The sequence below is a fragment of the Numenius arquata genome, chromosome Z (genome assembly GCF_964106895.1).
Source record: "Numenius arquata chromosome Z, bNumArq3.hap1.1, whole genome shotgun sequence".
NCBI lineage: Eukaryota > Metazoa > Chordata > Aves > Charadriiformes > Scolopacidae > Numenius > Numenius arquata.
The window spans coordinates 18,609,050-18,633,267 of record NC_133616.1 but is presented as its reverse complement, the minus strand read 5'-3'; the positions used below and the strand labels follow the sequence as shown (position 1 = coordinate 18,633,267).

The 24,218-nt window shown below is 39.0% G+C and overlaps 1 protein-coding gene across 1 annotated transcript; it reads right to left on the bottom strand.

The window, feature by feature from the left end:
* Nucleotides 1-14,735: 14,735 nt before the first annotated feature.
* Nucleotides 14,736-19,623, bottom strand: PELO (pelota mRNA surveillance and ribosome rescue factor). The gene is made up of 2 exons (XM_074166592.1): nt 18,659-19,623; nt 14,736-17,497 (listed from the first exon to the last, which is right to left on the bottom strand). The coding sequence occupies exons 1-2, from the start codon at nt 19,382-19,384 to the stop codon at nt 17,066-17,068; spliced, it is 1,158 nt and encodes a 385-aa protein (XP_074022693.1). The 5' UTR covers nt 19,385-19,623; the 3' UTR covers nt 14,736-17,065.
* Nucleotides 19,624-24,218: the final 4,595 nt, after the last annotated feature.

Genomic DNA, 24,218 nt, shown 5'->3' with positions numbered 1-24,218 from the left:
AACTGGAAGAGGAATATTATATATGCTTGCTCGGTCATCTTTTGCCTCTAGCTATTGGACTACATGTACTCCTGCAGACATGATACCGGGCAAACCACAGTCTTGATTTGATCCAGTATGGCCATCCTTTTTGCTCTCTCATCTTCCCGTTCTGTCGTAGCCAGAAATCAGATGCTTTGAAGTTTGACTTCATACACGAACTGTGTGGCATAATTTAATATGCAAATGTATTACATGACCTTCTGTGGCTTCCACGTGCCATGAAACATCATGAGCATAATGGTTTTGAATAAAAGTAAGGGTCAGGATAAGCAGTGTAAAATTAACTTACAAATAATTAATAATTAAAGGTATCTTATTACATTTTCCACAGATTCTGTAAAAGGAAATCTTACTAGTCAAAGATATGTTAAAATCTGCAGATGGTAAATGGGCAAGTGGAGTTTATGGTGACCCACATTATGCTGTTAACTAACAATAATCTACTGACTTATGGCAACATGTCTTTCACATTTTGTTTCATTTTTCAGTATATAGAACATTGTACAGGAGCTGATGATTCAGAACATTTAAAAATATCACTGACTGTGACTGTGAAAATTAATACTTTATATTAATAACAATATCTAGCTTGCACTCTTCCAAACTTGCAATTTTTGTCCAAGATGCATGCATTCTCATCTGTTTCTAGCAAATGTGTATATAAATTAAAAATATTGGCAGAAGCAGTGGAAAAAGAAGAGCTACAGGGAAATTGGAAAGGATTCTTCTGAGAGTCATGGGGATTAAGGAGAAAAAATACATTTTTTTGTAAGGTACGTGGTACTGGACTACACAATCATAATGTAGGTAAGTTAGATTAAGATTTTTAATTACTTCATGCTGTGTTAACAGAATGACTAAAAATATAGATCAAAGCACTGATCAGAAATGCAGAATCTAAATGTTTACCAGAGGATAAAGCTGAAGTTCCAGCTTTTAACTTCATGTTCTACAAGAAAGGAGGTACTGTAGAAAACCTGGGACAGCGTCCCACTGACTACCAATTTAAACTGAGGACACAGCACTAGCTGATGCACGTGGCATTCTTTGCTGAGCACAGTTTGTACCTACACACGTGAAAGGTTAACACTCAGTCACCAAGACAACAACCCAAATATTATTTCTATTACAAACCTAGAGTAGTAGTTCATACTTGTCCAGTGGCCACTAATAAATTTTTTTCTGTTTTATTTAATGAGATCTTTTAACCAAACATTTGTGCTGTCTGCCTGGTTCTTCTGCCTCTAAACTGTGGAAAAGTAGATTTCCCTGGCACTTGTCTACCTGCATATTGCCTGGCCACTCTAACCTTTGCAAACAGGGAACTGCAGAATAAGCACCCTTGTTTTCCTAGAACAGATGGACATAAACATAACCCGAACTGTGGAACAAAACCTAATACCTATCTCTTTACTGATGAAGAATAGATCACCACAAATCACCCACAATGTATGACATCACAAAGACTGCTTTAGCTGAGAGAAGACAGTAAATTCAGTCAGGGTATTTTATCTGTGTATGCTCTGTAGCAAATAACAATTGCAACCTCTATAAATGGTAGTTACTCTGACAAATAAAATTTTTTTTTGCAAAAATGGGAAGGGACAAATTTGCACTTGGCATTGAACAGGGCTTACACATTGGCCACACACTTCTCCCCACCAGAATGTGGTCAAAGTGTTATTTGTATTCCATTTCACACTTAACTGCTATAGCATTTCAGGTGTTGTTATTAATTCCTCTGCATTTTGCAAGAAGAGACTGAAACAAAGCAGGTCTAAGTGCAATCAAGGAGGACAGAAAACAACTAGAAATGGCTTGCAAAAATATGCACAACTGGAAAATATTGGGAAACTAAAAAAAAGTTATTAGCAGAAAAAAAAAATCAGTCTCTATCCTGGAAAATAAAAGAGGATAGAGAAATTTAAGCTGAAGATTGAAATAAGTTTAAAATGTTCTATGCAGTTCTAATATACCTGGACCTCTTGCAAAAAAAGAAAAGAAAGAAAAAAAAAATTGCTTTAACATCCTGTACAGCACATATTACAAACAATGATGTTGTAAGGCTATTTTAAAGCCCTGCAAACAATATAGGAGTGCAATACAGCGACACAGAAGTGTGCATCTGATCAAAATGTACTGACAGCTAAGCGATTTTAAGAAGAATGTCCTAGTTTATAAGGCAATAACTGATTGCCTTTAAATGTATTTTATGCTGATACTGCAAAAGACTACCTGCCTCCGTTGGGATCTTAGAAAACATATGAAGCAATCAGCATAAAAGGAAGCATTTGGGATGCTGATGTCAGATACCTGGTAAGGAGAGCAGGACTGGGGGCATTGGCTTGGCCTCCCACAAGAGCTTATTTTCAAAGCGGTGGCAAATAGTATCATTCTCTGCAACTAGAAAAGTCTTTCACTTGAGGAAATTGGTACCACTGGATGTTGACATGTGCAAGCCTGCGTTGCTGCTCTCAGCTTGGTGGAAACAAGCCAGTAGCAGAGAACAAGCTGTGCCCTTCAGGAAGTGCAGCACTGAGCCTCAGCAAATAAAACCTCCTGAAAGCTGGATCTTTCAGCTGCATTAACACAATGGATTTGGGTTTGGGCTGGACTGCATCTGGCTGGTAGCAAGGGAAGGTTAAACATGCATCTGCTCGCAAAGACATACCTATAAGAATGCTATTTGTGAAATCACGGCTCGAACACATGAAAGTGGATTCTCTGCTGGTCCAGCAAATGGAAGAATCTTCACATTTCATTTTTTGCTTCATTTGTGATAATGTCACTGCAAGATTATACAGTCTTGTCTTATGAAAAAGAGATTTAGTCACAGACATCCCAAGCGGAAGAAAACACGATGGCGTGGTACAATTGCCATCTGTGCGCTCGGGGGCCACAGTGCTCTGGCCTTATTGCGGAAGGCCAAGGAGGCTGTGGCAGGAGTTCCTGCTGCATTCAGTTCTGGCTGGCTAAATATCAGCGTATTTCAAATAAAGCTGTATATTAAAGAAAAAAAAAAAAAGTTTCAACTTCTGAAACTTTTTCAGTACTGCTGAAATCAAGCCTTTTATTTTTCAGGGCTACAAAAGAACCTTTGTATAATTTTGCCCCCAGCATTTTTTCTTTAATCTTTAACCTTTGAAGAGCAAAAGGCTGACTTTCTGGAATAAGACCAAATAATTTAAAAAAAGACTTCTTATTAAAAGTAGATAAATATCCCCAAAAGACAAAGAAATATATATTTGAAAGTGGTTCCAGATTCAGTAGCCACATACTTTTCAAAACCAATTAAATGCTTTGTACAACCCATTAAATAAAGCTTCCTTTGCTGGTTTTGTACTGAATAATTTGTACTGGAAAATAGCTTTCTAATGCGGTGTCAAGCCTGAAAATATACTGAATCAATGCTTTGTAATGTGGTCCCAAATGAGTAACACAATGCAATAGACAAAACTTTTGGAAATACAATAGGAGAGACCAAGAATACGTACCGCACTCATCTGACACTCATCAGAATAAAAATGTTTTGTTCAAAGCCTGAAAAGTAGTCCTCTCTGGCACAATTCTTAGCACTTTGCAGTTTCTCACAGAAGGGAGAAAAAGCCTTAAGAATATGGTCACATACAGAAAACTTTGTGAGGTCAGCTACTAGACTTACAGAGACGTACAGAGGCTGAGCAAATTTAGCAGCTCGATGGAAGTGAAACAACTGTTTCAGCTTGTCTCCAGCGATCTCCAGTCCATCTTTTGGACGTAGTTCTCCCATCAACGCTTAATTCCATTCAGGTGCCTACAATCTTTGTGTTCCCTGCTAGGCCCACCCTCTTTTGCTATCAAAGACTGTTTCCTCCTGAACATCGCTCTATAACTTTTGTTTCCTACCATCTAGCTTTATCTATAAGTCCCCAGGACCCTTTATCTCTTAACCTTTTTTTTAAGATAGAATATATTTATAGTCATCTATAATTAATTCAGTTTTCACACAGAAAGGACTGTTAAAATGAATATGTTATTTTCTGAAATAAAACCCAGAGGCTTAAAAAGGAGCAAGAGATTAATTTCATGCAAAAAGTGAATAAACAAGGACTCTTTATCCTAAAGAAAAATGCGTTCTTCACAATACTGTCCAAAATTGCACATGGGCTTGTAGGTTTTCCTCTGCACAAAATTCCTCTAGGTTGATATGAAGATTCAAGTATGATGTTTTAGCTGGTTTTCTACAAGCTTTCTACTTGCTCAGATATGCTGAATCCCAGTTTTGCAGGCTGATCTCCTGCTGCTGTAAGCCTTCTGCTGTGTACTCCTGTCAAAATTCTTGAGAATATGGAGACTGATGACTTTTGGCAATATGCAACATGGCCCACACCTTTCATAATCTCAGTATATTAATATAAGATTAAAGAAAAAGACAGCACTGAATACTCATCACACCGGACAGTCCTGTGAGATGGAGTAGATTATTACCTGTCAATGTTCAAAGTGAATTGCAAATGTCTACATATTTTTAAGTTTCTTCTGAATCCATGCTTTGCACTTGTTTTCCCTTGCCAGCTAGCAAGCTATCTTTGAAAAATAAGCTAAAAATACTTTGTCAAAAAATCAGAGAAAACTGCCAAACACTGCAGATAAATTAACGTACTGCTGAGGGTGGATACATTGCCACTATGCTGTCATTCACACATAAAAAGTCTATTTTCTTTTAAGAGAGCCTGAACCATAGCATGCACACACACACAAAATTAAAAAAATCATCCTATCTGATCAGTCTAGACTTCATCAGTCTACGCCATCAGGCTCAAAACCACTCATCTAAACACCCCAGGACAGAAATTCCTTTTGAACATTCTGGGAAATGTGATAATCTAGGAACTGATGCAAAATCTGTTGCCTATCTGAAGACTCATGTTACTATCTCCTTACCAGGGTGAAGGACAATTGCAATTTTTTTTTGCCTTCCTGCCTCAGTATCATTATTTGTCAATTTTTCCTCCCAATTATTTTCAGGAATTGTTGAGTAATTTTTCTCAAAGGTCAGCAGTCTTAAGGCTAATATCTGAGTGACAATGCTCTGGTGGCAATAAAGGCTTTCTGAGAAGCAGCAACTTTTTCCATTTCTTTACTTCACAATGGCTACAAACTCCTGTCTTTCATCGCCTTATGCTGAGCATAATCATTGGCTCGCTCTCAACCGAATCACTCAATGCTTCAGGAAGAGAAGAAATCCTCCAAAAGGAAGTGCAAATATCCTGATATGACTCTCTCACACCCAAAGCACCACAGAACTTTAAACCAAGCCAGTTTTTATATAGTACAGCAAAAACATATGCAGTCAACATGCATGCTAAAAGCCAATAGCTCATATTTTAGGTCTATAAAGCACATCAATATCAATTCAGCTGTGGTCCAAGAAACTGTAAAAAGTGCAGTGGAAGGAAAAGATGGAAGCTTTGAAATATCTATCTTTTCCTTTGGTCCTGTACATCTCTGCTATGCAGTGATTTGGGGGGAAAAAAAAGCAAGCAGAGAGCTTGACCAAGCAGAAAATTCCAGAGCCAAGTGGGGATGGACACGCTTCAGTATTAAATCTCAGCTGTGTATATTTGAAAGAAAAAAAATAATTAATTTGCAGACTACAGTCAAGTTTTACAGAGAACACCTTTCCTATTATTTTTGATACTACAGGACTTATGACAATTTTCATTGGAACACAACAGAACATTAATTTTCTTTATCTGAGTCATCTTCTGGTAGAGTAAGAGGGAAACACTATGTTGCTCCAGCTTCTTATGTCATGGCTACATAAAACAGAATTCTATGTTTCACAATATATATTCCTGTACTTCAACAGGGACTTGAAAACTCTTAAACTTTAAACTGTTTCTTAGCAGAAAGACTTACAGCATTTTGCAGACAAACATTATATAAAGGTAACAGGTTCCAGCAAAGTGTAAATCAAAAGGATTTTTACAAAGCTGAACTCCATTTAAGTGGCACAGGGAGATGCTACAACAGTCTAAGTAGAAAACACTTTTACAGATGTAAGTATCTAGTAGAGTTTAAATTTTTTTTTAAATTTAAATAATCATACTTGCAGTTTTCTCAGAGCAGAACTGGAGAGTAAGGGATGAAACCTACTGTTGCTAAAAGCAAATTTTGAGAGGTGTAATGCTTGATATTGAGCTTAGACTGAAAAAAAGAACCATCATCCAAACAATTCCTCTTTTCTGTTCTAAATGTTATTTCTTTGCAGTGAATCAATTGTATTGTTAATAATATTGTTCAAGATGTTTTTTTAAAGTTTTTCTCCTATCAGTCACCAGAAAAATGACTACAGTGAGAATACAGTTGATAAGAGATTGCTACAGGCAGTAATGGAAAATGTCACATATTTGTTGAAATGCTGGAATGAATGGTCCCCAGATGCTAGCGCTGTCACACCAGGAGGTCAGATGGAAGTGCCTCTTCTTCCCCAGCTGCACAGCAGTGAAATGCCCGCATTCCTGGCAGGAACGCTAGCTCTGTCCTGCAGGAGCACAGGGTAGCAGGCACTGCCTCTTTGTACACATCAGCTCTGACCTGCTCACTAATAAAATCTTGAGCGTGTCTCAAGCACGCACTGGCATTGGTAATCACGGTATCAGCTCTCTACTAAGACAGGGAAGGCTTTTCTGGTTTGAAATTGATGACTGCTCACTGCTAAAAGGAAGATAATCCTTAGCCAGTATGTTTCCTCACCTGTTTCTACCTATGAATTGTTAACCGTGATAAGGAATCTTTTCTTCCACTGGACAGTTTAAAGAATATGGCTCATTGATAATATGCATTTTACATTTTTAACTGAGAAATTCAAGCTGACAAGAATGTGGGATTTCAAATAAGCACAATGGTAATTAAATCCAATCTTCCATGAACATAAACAACCATAAAAGAGCTACCTATTCTAGAAAGGGCTACAAAAACCACCACCGCATACACATCACAAAAACTGTGCATCCTAAGAAACCTGAAGATCAGCAATACAAAGGTTTGTTCATTTGGACGAGAAAAACCCCACAAGAACAACTGGTATTGCACTAGGCAATTCATAGACTGCTGCTACACTTATTTATCTACTTTAGTTAAGCAGCTTTACTCATTCTATGGTCTAAGAGAATCACAAGGACTTTCACAGGCTCACCATTTTATACATTAGTAGCTAATCTGGCAGTCTTTCTGTAAATGGATTAATGTACCAGTAAATCAGGAAGTGGCCTGCAGTGTTCACCTGATCATCAGAAAAACCAACACCGGTATTGCTCAGCTGAAATGAGAATGAAAGATCCCCCTTTGGTGTATGTTAGAAACTTAGTCCCTGAAATAATAATGTGTGACATGTTTGAAATGGAATGTGATCAAGACCGGTGCCTCTACCATTGACTTTTCACAGTGTAGTTTGGGAAATTAAGTAATTTTAAAAATTGCATTAGCAGTTTATGGGGATTTAGTATTCTCCTTTTATCTGATATATTTTTACAGTCAATATACTTTTTTTTTCAATTAGAAAGTTAATACATTCTCCAAAAGCCAGTATATCGTTATGAATTATCAATACTAAATAGCAATGTACTGAAATGTTTAGCATAACAATATGCACCATCAACCATATCTACTAATGTACAAAGACTAAGACACTCAAGCACCAGTAAGAGCATGAGCACCCCTTTTGCTGTAATGTTGGTGTAAGGACTTTACTGCACTACAGAACCAATCCTCGGTCTTTTTACTGCAAATGTTCTTTTTTACTGGCCAATAAACAATTCAGGGAAATTTGGAACTAGCCATGAAGAGATTATACGAGGAAGGTTTGTTTCCCTCCCCAAAAATTAAAGCTGGACTCTTGAGGTAGAAAAACATCCTGTTTTTTAGATGCAGTTTAAGATAGAGCTTTCTACATGAATTACTGGCGCTAATAACTTACATTTCCCACCCACAGCACATGAAGTACACCCGTGATTTTAAGATATGTCCGCCCCAGTCCTGTTCACAAAATATTCTGGTGTTATCAGGAGTTCCATAAAGAACCTCGTACTCCTTCTTTCAAACATCTGCGTCAACTCCACAAAAGTACCACAGAAGTTTAACAGTGAGAAAATTTTATCTTCTTATGCAGATATCACTTGTCCAAGCTGTATTGAAGTTTGCAAAGCTAAGGTCAGTTTTGCTGTTATTTAAATGTGACTCAGACTTCTAAAGTCAATGGGAGCTGCAAATGTTCAAAAAGGACTTCATCAAAAGGCACAAAAGAAACTTGTGCCACCACCTTATGCAAATACTCCTTTTGCAAATATGTGCTGCCTTATCATAGATTTAGCATCAGCTTTATGCAAGTAGCACCTCAACTACAGTTTCAGCAGCAGAGAGTGGCAACGGATCACTTCCAGCTTTTCCTTCCAGCCCAGCTATGAGGCAGCACAGCATTGCTGATGCTGATGCCGTTTTTATTCTTCTTTGGTCTGTAGCTCTTTGGATACCAAAGTTGCCTTTGTCTGAAACAGACTTTTCTAAGCCATGCCCATATACACAGAGGACCAATGCACAGCAGCTCGCTTCAAAATCGTTGAAGAAAATATGCTTTCTACAGGAAACACGTTTAATGATCAATGACTTGAGTCTGATGCCTGTTTACAAACAAAACACTCAAAAATTATTTTTTAATAGATCTTTAAAGCTCCTGGAGGACATCAGACAGGCAGAAATCGAAAAGAAAGTACTCATTAAACCCGTATCAGGTACCTAATCTATGCGTCTTTGCACAGTCAGCTCAGATGGTTAATCCCTGTCTAACAGGAGGCCAGTAGAGTGGTGTAATCTGGAGCGTTATGTTGAGATGCGATGCGAATATATGCCCTAAGAATCGGACAGATACACACGGGGCAACACAATGCTCTGCTGAAATAACCAGCAGCAAGCGCTCTGCTTCTGTTCAGAGCATAGGGTACAGGATTGCTGAATTGATTCCTATCTGCTGCTGGCAACTACATCATATTTTTCAGAGTAAACAAATTCCATAGAAAAGCGACCTTTTGCTCTGATTTTTCTCACTGGAAGGCTGTTCCAACTTCTCATTTTTCCAGTAGTAGGAACTTTCTGCTCTCCAACATACGTTTATTTCTTGCCAGTTCTTATCTCAAAATAAAAGTGCTTAAGCTAGGGAACAAAGTAGTTTTAAAAACGTTCTAGAAGCAAAAACTTCCATTTCAAAATACTACTGCGTAAAGGTCTAAACATTTTTCAGTAAAAATGTCAATACTCTCCCCTTGAAACAAAAGAAAACTATTATCAATGTATATAATGTTAACCCAAATGTATAAATGTTAACCCATTTAAACTAGAAAGACAAGTCTTCAAAATTAGGAAAAGTTTAGACTCACAGTTGTCAGCATTAGTTGTCAACATTAATTTTGTTTTTTTCTGAACACTTAATAGGATTTTTGTCTGATAACAAAAATACACAGTATTTTTGCAAGCACAAACAGTAACATGCAAGTAGACTTGGATAAAATGTATGCAGACAGCTTGCAATTGCTTAAGCAATCATAAATCTGTTGTTTACCAAGATCACAATGCTTGACTGTGTATTAATAGAGTTTTAATAACTGATTTCTGAGGGTTCTAAGAGAGAAAGTCGAAAACCTTGCCATTTGACTGACTAGACTTACTAGTCTGGTTATTTTAAAAAACAGTGCCTTAGCTGAAACAACATGAAACACTGTTAAAAAAACCCAACAAACCTTTTACCATTGCTTTTTTTTCCTGGCTTTCTCTTACTGTTTCCACTCCCTAAGCAGCCCCTCAAAAACTCTGAAAGGTTTCAATCAGCTTCTGTTGTTGGTTGTTGTGTCTTTTTTTAACATTTGACTAGAAATTTTTCCTTCGCTTATCACACTGATTGCCAGCACAACACATTGAGGTGTTTGTTTCACTACTTTTGAAAAAGAAGGTGATTTTCAGACAGTTATGAAAGGAAAACAAAGTCTTTCACAAGCCTCAGATACAGCAGTGACTCCACCTGTGACACTCGCGCGTAGCAGGCTTGTCAGAAATTAGTTACTCCACAGTGACAGGATTATCAAGGTCTCAATACCTCAGTTTTAATCTTGGCCTCGGGCTCAAGGCTCCTCTCCCCTGGACACCAAGCTTAATCACATCAGACAGCACCTTACCCTCAACCGAGGATGAGCTGTTAGAACTGAGTGCAGGTATTTCAAACATCCACTGTGGCTCTCTTTGGGGAAGAAGTCCCATGCCCAACACAGAATCTCATGTTATCCATTGAACCATGGCTTTTCACCTTTCCTCATGGCTCTGGAACTTGGAAAAGCTCCCTCATGAGGCAGCTGCTCCTCTTCTGCCTCCCACCACTGCTGTCCCCAGCAGCTCCAAGGTACAGCCTTGCAGCGAGGGTAGCGCTGCACAAGGAGTCACGGCTGTCCTTGCAGACAGCTGATGTTCTCCCAGCACTGTATCTGAAAAAAACCCCACTTCAGTTTGTTTTAGCCACCCTATGGCAGAACCGCAATTTCCACTCAGGAGAGGAATAAATTATATGGAAAAAAATAGTTCTCCAAGGGGAGTGGAAGTGGTCTTATGGCAACTATTCAGGCAAGATAAAAAAAATGCTATTAATTTCTCTCACACCTAAACTGAAATACCTATACCAGCATTAAACACTTTAAGTGACCAGGCTGAAAACTGCAGGTCAAAGAAAAGGCAATTCTCTTCAGTAACACCTGTCGCAGCTTTCAGACCTTCAGAAACAGTTGAAGGAGACGTATATGAGCATTCAACATCCTAAAATGTAGCTATCAAGCTCCTCCTACCATAAACAAATCTGGAGGCCTGAAGATAACTACCAAGCCTGTGCCCTAAGTCATTCCTTCAGCTACCAAAGCAACTACAAGCTAAGGGTCAAGTTAGCTTTTTTTTAACATGAAGATACTACATTCTTTGAGGGGACTGCATCTTTATACACACACATACGTATCTTTACATACATTTTGTGTTTCACCTCTTTGTTCTGAAGTTCTTTCAATAAAAAGTCAGATAAAAACATTTGTAGTAAGTAAAGTAAATGTCTAAGGGTTTGTATTAAGGCTGCACAGGAAATAATCTGCCTGTCTTCAAAAGCAGATGCTTGGCTGCCACCAGGTCCAAAATCTTTTTGAAACATGGAACCCTACTCAGGGCTTTTTTCTGAAAGATGAAGATGACAGCTGGAGTGTGTTAGGTAGGAACAGTCCCACCTTTCAATCACTTTGCTGTCCCATTCAGGCCAGAAATCTGAAAATTTTCTCCCACATCCCAAGAGGTATCATCATACGTTAGTCAGTTGTGGTTTAGCTATCTCAGCCAAAATATAAAAATCTTTGCTGATACAATGTGGAATTGTGCTTACCAAAGACATTGACAGAAAAGGGATCATTTTTAGCCTAGTGTTAACGATGGAACAGAAAAGGGTCTTAAGCTTCATATCTTCTGTCCCATATGACTCCTTAAACCCCTAGACTCTTTCTTCACTATTCTAGGCTTGGCTTTGATTAGAAATTCCATTTCAGACGAGAGAAAAAACTTCCCATCAAGTCTGGTATGTACATTCCTAAAAAGGAGGACTGGTTTCAACTAATTAACATTCTCTTACGGAACAGCTATTTATTTTGTCAGAGGATTCATGATCAGCTCTAATTTGACTTCTATGTAATTATTAGAGTAGCATGACAGCAATTACTTCAGCTGTGAACATCGTCTTTCCCGAAAAGAGGGCAAAAAATGAGATATCGATATGGCAAAATCTGACAAAGAGCTGGCAGGGCTTGAAAGCTGCTGCTTTGTGTTGCATTTCCCAGCAGACACTGACTTGGAAGCAAGTGCTGCTCTGCTATCAGCCCCCTCTGCTTCTTGTACAGCCCTCAAGTGGGACAAGAGGAAGAATTATTTTCAGGCAACAGAATAAACAAGTATGACTTCACAGACCTTTTCCTCACACTCTACTTTAGGCTAAGACACCTTAGCAGACAATTTTTTAACAGAAAAGCTATACTGCTTTTCTGAAACAGTCAAGCTCAGAAGTTTACAGAGAATATACACGGAAGTTTGGTTGTTAGATTACAGACATTTCTTTCCTTTATATTCTGTATCATGCAGTTATTCTCAAATCAAAGTCAATGCCTTACTTGAGTCAAGCATAAAAAATGTGGCAGGACTAAACATTGAGCTTATTAAGCAATTCTTTGGGCAACTGTCACAGAAGCAGTTCCACAGCCTATGTTTACTCTTTCCACTGCTGAAAAAACCCAGGCTCGACCCATGTCAGATCCTGAATTAAGAACTATAACAATAATCACAAGACCAAAATGGTTAGACATTTTCTTAACTCTAACTTAGCAGAATAATGAGTTTGCAAAACACTATTTTCCCATAAAAAATCTGAATACAACAGCCTTTAAAAGCAAGTTGTGCCCATCATAGGAGAAATACAGATACTGTAAAATAATCTACTGCGATGCCATGTCTCTCTTCTGTTCCCATCATCTGCTAAATCAAACCAAAACTGAGAAATCTTAACAGCATCAAAACTTTTATAATTCACTTTGTAACAAGTTGTAGGTGTATATTTAACAAGAACTGAGAAGGGAATTTCTCCCAAACCTGTATCATTCCCCACATTAGCACAGCTTGAAGAAAATTATTTTTTGTTTAATAGTCATCAGCTTGAACCACCTCACCTGCACCTAGCTTGACATTTTAAAAACTTCATTCCAAAATAAACATTTTACCTTTATCTTTAGAAAAAAAACAAAAAACAAAAAACAAACTGATAAAATCAAGTCTGAAGTTTTGCCGTCGTGCAAAAGTGCAAAGTGCAAAGATAAGTAGTTTTCTGAAGTCATTCCTTCATTTTTTTATTATTAAGTATCTTGCAGGAATTCCAATTTTGGGTTATAAACAAGGCTTCCCAATTGTAGACCTTCTAATTGCAGTTTCACATTTTTAAAATTGCTTTCTTAGATCTTTTGTAAAAGAAATAGACCACATACTGCACAAATGTGGCTTCAGATGAAATAACAGCACAAACATTATGAGAACATGTTTTTTTTCCTGCAAAACTAGACATTTGTTCCTTTATGAAACAGGCTTGTTTTCTTTATAAAGAGAGATATGAAAATCTGAGGGAAATGTGAATGGACTGGGTGACTAAAAAGTTCATGTGCACATGGTTATACCTTTTATCCTCACTTTGCCTTTATGAAACCAAGCATATTTTCTGGATGGATGCTGCAGCTTCCAGAAAGAAATTAGAGAGGCTCAAGCTACGAGTCAGTCAACTGAGAAGGCAGCCATAATACACCTTCACAGAAAAAGCCAAACCAAGGTCAGCAGCTCAGAAGTTAAACTAAGAAATTTTCAAAGCGTAAGTAAGATAGCTTTAAGTATGTAGCTTTAAGGCCACATAACCTTTGAGAAAACAGTAGCAAATGAAAATTACTTCATACATTTACATGGCTTTATAATACCATGCTGGTTACGTTACAAATTAAGCTGAAAAGTTATGGGCGCCTGTTACACTGGTGGTCAGGCAGTGGTCTAAAGATCATTTATTACCAGCATTTTACTCATATAGCGTACAACGGTGAAGATAGGAAGGAGGGAGATGAGGAATTCCTAGGTCTAACACTGTTAAATGCTTTACAGTTTTACTAAAAGAACTTTTATTTTGCTTTATAACTAGCAGGATTATTTTGGTCTCTGGCTGGTGGTGACCCCGTGTTTTGCATCAAACTTTATTTGGTATACAACCACAAAAAAATTTATATAACTGGATTTAAATGCCAAAGGTGAGAAAACTAATAAACTGGGGCCTATTCCAAAGTATGAGTTTGCAAGAGAGGCTTTCTGACCTAAAGTAATGAATTTATTTGAATCTTTGAAACTAAGAGCACAGCAGGGTTCAGGATCAAGCTGATTTCATGATACCTTTTAAAGATTTCTCCCTACCAAATTTAATAAACATGAAGTCCTACAATGTGTATTCATTTATATTGAAAACTGAAAAATCAGAAAATAAACCATGCTACCAATTCACAGAATTGTGTTAGAACTTAATCAGCAACTGAGACACTGTTCAAAATTACTTAAATATTTTATGGTGCAGGAGAACAATTTTCATATTAAGGACAGTTTTTAGTTCCTGTATGTTTAGCTCCAAAGAGAAGACACAAAAAATATTTTCCCATGGCTCTAACACTTACTCATTTGATCCTCAGATAACATGTATCTTCTGCTTAAGTGTTATCTACACACAGACATTAAGGTCTGTGTTAGACAAGCATCTTTGTCAATGTGGACTTTTCAACTATTCAAAATTCCTTTAAATGTAAAAGATACTAGCAACCCTGGAACTTTGCCAGGTCAAGCATCTGCAACAACTGAACACAGCCTACTTTCAATATCAAGCCCTTAAGCTGTTTCCTGAAACAGGATGTATTTGTCTACATAGTGATTGTATATTTATTTTACTACAAAAATGCTTACCAAAAAAAAAAAAAAAAAAAAAAATCCCACCCTTCCACACTTTGGGCAACTAGATGTGTATTTCTTCCAGACTTAATGCCATGAAAGAAATAGCTAAAAAAAGAAAAATACACATAAATAGTGAAGTCAGTGCAGAATTTTAATTCTATGTTTAAATAATTCAAAGAATCACTGTGAACATGTTTTCTTACCAGATGTTTGCTGTTATACCTTAAAAAAAAAAAGAGCAGCAAAATGGCTCCTTCTTTTCCTTGCTGATACACCACCACAAGCACAAAACTTAAGACTTGCAATGGCCCTTGTAATCTTATAGTAGAGGTCAAAAACTCTTCATAATTTCTTGTTTAAAATGGAATAACTGGAATCAATTTGATCCAATAAAATAGCAAACCATTCCACAACCAAGAACAGTTTGATTCGTCTCTCAGTTTGCTGAGAATTACACCAAGAATTTCCTGGTGTATTACAATTTTGAAAGTAAGTTTCATTTGTGTACAATTTTAACAAATTTGCATTATTTATAAGAAGGGAAATACTAATATACCAGCTTATCCTAAAGAAATTAACAACTTTTAGACATTAACCCTGTTTAAAGCTATAACTTGCTGCCATGCAAATAATACTTTTTGGAGGTCAGATTCTTCTACCTGTTTCATATGATCTTTATACCTAACTCTGTATATAATAGGGATCAGACCGCTTTCTAGCTGCCAAAGTGTATAATCAGCTTAGGCAGGTTTATAAAAGAAAAATAAAGAAATTTTAATTTAACCAGTCCTGACTGCTAAGCATTCTACAACTTGTGGCACTCAGCACCATTGAGTAAAGCTCAAATAACATAGTTTTTCTGTGCAAGCTGACTCTAAACGACTATCTTAATGGGCTTGTTTATCTTCAGTGAGAGAAGAATCAAAGTGTTAATAAAGTACAGCTCTAATGTAAGTTCTGCTCACGCGCTCCTTCAACTGCATGGATGATGGGAAAAGGGGAGATGTTTTTTATTGCAAAGTACTTCTCTATCAAAGAGTTTAGGCTCGTGTTTCAGCTAGCAGTACTTAATATCAAATTCACAGAGCTGGCACACATCAACATATGGGAATACCATTAAAAATGCTTTTTCCAAAATTATTCTACCTAGACTAAAAGTTTTGGTGTTTTTATTTTTAATCTTCCATTGCTATGTTTGTTTCTGTATTTCAGCAGTCCTCCACATTTTTCTTAAATGAAACTTATTTCTGGCAAGTATCTCCTGTTCCCCCCCCCCCATTTTTAAAAAAGAATATTTATTTACACACAAAACCTACACCATCAAACATTGGTTTAAATTGAACAATCCCCTTGCACATATGTCAGAATCTGAAATCTTGATCCGAGAAAGCAAAAACTGCTTTATTGTCCAGTGAAGAAGCAAAACTTTATAGTGCCTCTCAATACTTTGAGCAAATCACCTAATTGGAAGAGTAATTTTGATTTTTACAGCTGTCATTATCTCAAGCTGAATTTTGATTTATAAATTTGTGATCCTTCCTTCTGCATCACAGCTTATCTACATTTTTAAAAAGGTACACAAACAGACAAATATGAGATTATGCACTGACTTAAAACTACTTCTTGTCAAAAGATTCCTCATGGAAAACAGTGTCTTGATTTTGTAAGCCTTTCCATACACCTTCTCTGAACTGGATGCTAAATAATTTCAATGACAATTATCAGAACACAGTCCATGACAACATATGCCATAGCTTGTTAGCCTTCAGGACAATCTCCCAAGATAACAGCATTCAGAAAGATAACTGAAACAGGTACACTGAGCTTCACAATTTATCTTGCATCTACTATCATATTAGGGAGGAAATGGTTAATTTAAAGGGTCTGGTTTCTGAAAGACTGCTTCAAGTGCTTCACAGAAATGCTTAAGTGGTTAGACTCATAACATCAAAAAATCCCCTAACAGACGATGTTGATCCCATTCCTTTGCCAGATTTTAGGAAGAATGGCAAGTTCCTGAGAAGATGAAGCACAGTTTTGATAGTATATGAAGAAGTTTATATTTGTTTTGCAATAAGGTTTTCAAGCATTTAAACACAATTAGACAGTCTGACATAGTTTTCTCCCTCTTAGTTTATTATCTTTTCATACACATTCCAGAACACTAAGCTGCCAGTCTGCCTTAACATACAGAATGAGCAGCTTTGGGAAGTCAAACTAGTTTCTTGTACTGCTGGAGGTCCACAGAATAACTCGCAAAACCAGTCAGCTCCAATGCACAGTATGCCAATAATCATTACCACAGAACAGGTATACGTTAGTGTGCTAAGCAGAACTACATACTGTGAGAAATAATATCAAAAACACGTCATGGCACATCTGCACACAGTATTTGGGAAGGGAGGGCCTTTAATGTCATTTCAACATGACTTGGAAAAGAAACTGTACAATGAAGTCACTGTTATCAATCCTCTTCAGAGCTAGATTCATCTTCCTGGTCAGAGAGCTCAGCAACAGGAAAGCGAAGGATGGCTGCCACCCCTGTCAGCTGGCCAAGCTGCTCTCCAGACACATGGAGGCTGGAGAAAATGCGTACTGTACCCATGTTCTCCCGTACACTATCTACCAATTTAACGTATCTGGCACGTGTAGCCACATCCTGGTGCCGGAAAAGTTCATCACTGATCAGCAACGTATCAATGGCCATGGCTTCATTGGCCTTCTCCACATGTTTTAGACCATAAAAAGCCCGGTCAGGCTCATGCTGCAGCATTTTATAGAAGTCATCTAAGGCTTTGACCTCACCAGCTGCCTTAGTGTCAGAGAGACGGCTAGTTACAGCTGGGTCGCAGAGGGCTTCCTTCAATGCGTATTTATGTCCCGAGGAAGAGTGGACCTAGAGTAAAAAAAGTCAGAGGTTTGTTTTTTTTAAATAAAAAGGACCATTTTCTTGGTTAGCCAATCACAAACAGCTTCCACTATACATATTTATCTCCTTAACTATTCAAAGAAGTTATATTTTTCTTGAAATCTACATGATCCCTTTTTTAAAGGATCTCTCCTGCAACCCAAAGCCTATACCAAATCCCTTACAGTGTATTCTAAGAAGTCCAAGAAAGCTATTTCTCTTATTCAAAGACTGGGTTAAATATGCAAGCTGCTGCAGACAGTCCCCAAGGCAGCGCCACCTGAAACTACTAAGACTTAAGCCTTTTCCTTTTAAAGCATTCAAGAAGAGGAAGACCTCTTAAGATTGCAGACATATAGTGCAAAAGCCTCAAGTCTTGCACAACTGCATAGCTACTATGCTTACAAAGCTGTGAAGTACATTAAAACTTTTCATACAATTATCACTTTGCTACAAATGCAAAAGCAGGCTTCTTGGCGCAATTTGTCTCTAGGTAGTGGGACACTTTTCTCAATCCACTCATGCCCTGCCCTTTTGCAAGCACAGATTACAGGTCTACGCCAATTAAAAAATGATACAAATATCCTTATGAAAACGAAAACTTACTTTTAGGCTCTCAGTGGGCCTACCTCAGTGAAAGGCAAAAACCCCCACCCACTCAATCAATGAAAAACCTAAGGAAAAAATGCTAGGGTCTGCATAACCTTTAACTATGTAGTACAAAACTAACAACAAAATTAACTAGCTCTATCACATCCAGGTTGTTTTTTTCTTCTTTAAAAAGCTTTAGAAAGCTGTTATTAAACATGCATGCCATACAGTATGACAGATTAACACTACAGTTAAACTATTTTCCAACTTGCACTTCACTCTTGATTGAAGATTAAATATACCCTTATAGGGAGTTTGAAATATATACTACTTTCTCTACTCCACGCTAAGGTATCCTAGGAAAGAACCATCCCTGTATCTTGCAAAATTACCTTATAGGTTGGTAGGCATGAGAATAATTTCCTTATACTGCTCAGACAGAAATTTATTTTCTCTAATAAGTGGATTCTTTCCAATCACCCTTGTAATTATCTTCTATTATCACAGACAGCTCTTAAACCTCCTTATACCCACTCCACAGACTGTTTAGCTCCTTACCTGTAGGAACTTGGACCTGTTCTCCAGCAGAAGCTTGTTGTCAGTCTTGACCGCCTGCTGGAACATGTAGTCACAAAACTGCTCCCGTACGAAGCCTGGGCTAGCCACCAGTACACATTTCACCACCTCAAAGTTGATATGCCGCTGGATGGCTTGCACCACCTGCTCGTAAAACCTCTCCAGGGCCCGGTCGTGCTGACTGCAGTTCCCTTTCCGCTTGCGGGGGATGTTCACCTCCACCTTGGCACGGGTAAGCGTCATGCTTGGAGTGACCAGGCAGACGTGAGCCAACCCTTCCTGCATGACCACGGCTGCCACATCGGCGCTCCAGGCTGGGTCACAGGCCTGCTCGATGCGCTCTAACACCACGCTGTCCCACTGCTTCTTTGCCAGCGTGAACTGCCGGTTGGGCTCCAGCTCGATGGTGTGGTAGGCCCCCATCTTGACATATTCATTCTCTTGGATGTTAGTACCCTTCACCCGCAGCTGGCAGGCCTGTGAATCAAAGTCGATGGCCTCTACGCAAAGGGTGAGGGTGGTGCGGATGCGGTTGCTGCCCACGCTGCCCGTGGCCGACTCAGTCTGCACCTTCCGGATGGTGGAGGCCCGCAGGCTGTCACCCACCTGCAGCAGGTTGTAGGTGTGCCACATGTCCTCGGGTTCCTCGGGGATCAGCGTCACCTGCCCGGCATTATCCTTCTCCAGGTCCTTCCTTACCAGCTTCATCCTGGCGGTTTCCTTGCGCCCCGGCTTCCCCTCGGCCGCGGCGGCTGCGATAAGCAGGCCTGTCCCGGGAGGCGTGCGCTCCCAGCCGATGGGCGATCGGGCGGCCTACCCTGGGCCACAACCGGCGGCCTTTCCCGAATACCAGCGCTAGGCCCGCGGCGAAGCCCGGGCTGATCCCTCAGACGCGGCGGGACGGCACCTACGTGCACCCTCCGCCGGCTGCTGGGGCCCGCATGCGCGGCGCCGCAGTGCCCCCACGGCGCATGCGCAGAGCGCGGCCGGGCCGGCACAGGCTGGACGCGCACCTCCCCCCCGCCTTGTCGCCTCTGCGCCCGGCACGACTGCGCTCAGGCGCGTTCGCCCCCAGAGGCGGCGCATGCGCAGGGGTGCCGCGCGGGGGAGCGGCGCGCGGGGTTCCTGCAGAGGGTCGGCGCGGGGAAGAGGCAGCCGCCGCCCGAAGGGGCCGCGCAGGGACGGAGGTCTCCAGGGGGAAACCTTCTGCGCGGGGAGTAGGAGGCAGCCGCGATGCTCCCTGTGCCGTGAGACAGGAGAGGGCTGTAAATTGGTGTGTCCACCCGGTACAGCCCCTCCGTGAGGCTGGAGGAGAAAGGGGGAGGCGGGGGAAGGCCGCGGTGGCCCTTCCCCTGTAAGCTGTTTATAGCGACAGTTCCAGCTTCCCAAGACTTCTCCACAGCCCCTCACGTTTGAGAAGAGAAAAAAGAAAACCGGAAACCTAGGTAGTTGTGGAAGGTTATGGTTACAGACCGAGAAAGACACAGCCAAGGGGCCAGTTTTCTGGGCGTGGTGAGAGGATGCGGCGGTACCTCAGAGGGGGGGACGGGCAGCGCCGAGGAGGCGGCAGGAAAACCAGACCCAGGCACCACCTGAACCCGAGCTGTTATTTTGACATGGCTCGTAAGCTGAGCTTCACCTGAGCAGTTGTTTTGGTTAAACTTGCAAGTTACACTTCAGACCATACCGAAACTTGCCCTGCTTCCTGAGCCTGCTAGTTCTCAGTCAGAATGAGGCAGTTCTGAGAAGCTTTGAGAGGCTGATACGCACGTTTCAAATGAAGTTTGATGTTGACAAATGTAAGTAATAACCCTCGCAAAAAACTTTTAATTAACAGATTAGTACACTGATACTTGCACAGAAAAGGGACCTGAACAATGACTAGACAGCTCAATTTGCAGCCTAAACAAATTTAACAAGCCAGAAATAATATAAAAAAAAGATAATGTCATTATGCAAGTACTGCAGATTATTTTGAAATGGTGTAAGGCAATGAAAATTCCATTTAGGAATGAATGTTGCGAGTTTAGAAAGATGGAGAAAAAGAAAAGAATAGGGAATAGAAAAAATATTTGAATGAAGAATAACTCAAAAGAACAAAAATATTTGAGAAAGTAGACAAACTGTCAGGGCAATTGGAACAAATACAGTAAGCTTGGAATGTCTACACAGTCTGAAAACTGAAAGTCAAGAGGACATCCAGAGATGAGAAAGTGGCCAATTTAGATTGTTAAAAGGGAAGTTTCTTGTTTCTTTTAGTGATTTCTTTTTTTTTGAAACAAAAACCACCAAAAAAACCCACCACAAAAACCCCAAATCAGTGCGGATTATGGAATTTTCCGACTTGGAAAGGCTTTGGAGTCAAGGATTTAATGAAATACAAGGCTACTGTGAGCAAAAATGATCCCATATCTCTCATTACGGTATACATATAAATTTCTCTCAAGTATGTAGCACTAGTCAGTTGTGACAGGACAGTGAACTCATATCTGGCCCACTAATGTGTGTTCCTTATTTCTGAGCTTGATACTAACGTAAAAACAACTTTATCAGATATTACATAATAGGATTTATTTATGAGACCTCAGTGTCTCTTCCTGTGAGTACACATGCTTAACTCTGTTAGCATGAATAGTTTCACAGAAGGAAGCCAGACCACCCAAGGGAATATAACATAGGCACATATGTAAATAACTGTTTGTTTAACTTGGGCTAGTCCAGACTCATAATTCTGTATTAAGGTTTTGCAGTTTAGGAAGAGACTGTGCATTCAGTTTTTCTTTAGGGGTTCATTTCACTTATCTATGTAAATGCTGCATGGTGAATTCTCTTCTTGAGGTTCTTTGCGATTATAAAATTGCAAGGGTTGACCTCATGCTATTCTTTCAAGAAAAATTAGCTGTAGTGCATATTTACCTTCCACGTTAATATTTATTTTAATTTTTATTCTTTTGCTGCTTCATGTAAGCAGGTGACTCTCTGCATTAAAAAAAAACCCAACAAACAAAACCCAACCCAAAACAAAGAACAACAACCTTGAAACAAAGTTGCCACTCAACATGTTAACTGTTGTTATAGAAAGGGACATTTTGAGATGCACTGAAGTCCTTTCTCAAATAAAAAATCCTGAGATTTTATACAGTTGTGAACAGTTATCCACAAGTATTTAGTGGCAACCATGAACTTGATAATGATGTATCCACAATTAGCAAGACCATCGTCAACTTATAAAGGAAAACGTTTACTAGTGATGATGCTTTGCCTACTCTGGTAAAAAGTGAGTACTGGGTATTGTTGTTTGTTTCGATATGTCAAAGAATGAACAGTAGAAGAAAAACAACATTTCCAAAAATTTAAGAACCATATAACTGTAAGTTTTTAAGTTCATACTAATTTTGCTAATTTCAGGGAGAGGGATGAATTTGACCTCAGTAGAGCCAAAACAAATGGATACTTCTAACTCTACATACAGTTTTAACATAAGAGTTCAAAATTACATGGTCTGTTTCAGTCATGTTAAGGATTAAGACTAAGTGTAGAACCTTACAGTTCTCACCATTTATCACTGTTGAAAAACAATTTTCTATATACTAATAATTTCAGCAGTTTGGCATCCATTTTCAGACCTTCTCAAGCACACTACAAGACAAGATAAAAATGATGATAGCGTATATTCATAGGGATTTTGAAACCATGCTGTATTGGTAAGATTATTAATTTGAGAACATTTGAGACACACTGTCCTACATCTTCAAGTCTTGATCAGCTGCTTTATGAATGTAGGTTGTGTACAGATTTTAGACAAGGAGAGGTCAAGCTCATAGGAAATCCCCTTTCCCCAAATTATGGCCATTTTAGCTAGAACTCATGCAAACATGCTCAAGTCCTGGATAAGAAAAACTAGTGGGAAAAAATCTCAAATATAGGGGGAAATCTGCTGACAAATATTAGACATTATTGTCACAAGAGCAAAGGAAGGTAAAAGATAAAGCTGGAGAGAGAAACTATGGAAAATGTATTTTTCATGCTTTCCCTTTGTCCTGTGTCCCTTTGCAGGCTCTGGACAGAGACCGCTTCATTTCCTGCCTGCAGTTCTGTCTTTATGTTTACTGGTCTTTCCTATCATAAAGATGAATACTCTTAATACCAACAATATGATCATCACCAATGAGGAGAGAACTCCAGGAGGGCACAGACTATGCATAAAACTGTAAATGAAGAAGCATTGAAAACTAATGGACTTTGGTCTGATTTCTTCCTTTCTCTTCTGTTGAAATGTAGAGCTGGAGAAAATTTCAGTAGATCCCTAGTCAAACTATTTACAGCGAACCCAGGTGAAGTAAACCTCAACCATCCCTCACAGGTGTTTATCCAACTTCAAAACTTCCGATGAAGGAGATTTTGCAGGGTTGGGGTTTTTTGATAGGCTGCCCTAGCAATTCATTACCTGAAGAGTAAGAAAGTTCTTCTGAATATTCCCTAAGTTTTTTTGCACAGCAAGTTACATTGATTTTCACTTGTCCTTTGTTGGACATGGAGATCCCACGATTCATCAATCTCTTTATAAACCAACATATGCGATATAGAAAGTCATGATTGAGTGCTTTCACAAAACAAAGAAAGCATTGACATTTGGAAGAATAGTCTCAGTAATAATACTTTTGTAAAAATACGGATTTTATATGCTCAACACTTTACCCCTGGTTTTCTCTTTTCTAGGTAAACAAGCCTAACTCATTGAGTCCTTCTTCACAGATCATTTCCCTCAGCCCTTTTCAGGCTTGTCACTTCTCTGTGTGCTTCTGCCTGTTTGTCTGCATCTGTAAGACTTCCTGTACTCAAGATTCTCGGAGGCCTCACCAAGCTGAGTTAAAAAAAATAATCTGCAATAAAATACACAAACATACACCTCTATGCACCTCCTTTATTCTAGAGGTGCTAATTTTATCTGCTAATGCATGCCAAATTATTTGTCTTTTTTTCTTTTTAAGGAAGAGGAGCACGTAATTTGCATTTATTTTTTATTTCACCATCATTCTAAAAGTCCTTGTCCTTATTTTTCTGACGTTTTGACTTGTTACATAGGACTACTTCTCTTATGTATCTGAGGAAATTTGAATCCCCCCTTCCTGGTATCTGTAGTGCATTGCCTTACTTCTAAGTGTATTCTGTTTCACACCAACTTTTTAAAAAAGAAAAAAAAAAAAACCACAACAAAAACTAGTAAGCCCCTGACAGATCTGGATGAGACCCACCCTTGAGATATTTTCCTGACAATAAACTTTTTTGTCATTACTGATGAATTATCTGTCGGCAGTACCAGTGGCAGCGTTGCAACTCTGAAGGGAAGTTGCAGCATACTAAATTGTTGCCACTTTGCAAAGCCTTCTTCTGTGAAGGAACACAAACAAAAAGCATATTTTGGCAAATATCACTGTGTAATAAATGTAAAAAGCACATCTTTGAGCAAGGGCTAAATGGGGCACACCAAAGTAGTACATTCAGATTTTCACATTTTTCTGTATCTGTTCTTTCTTGCACA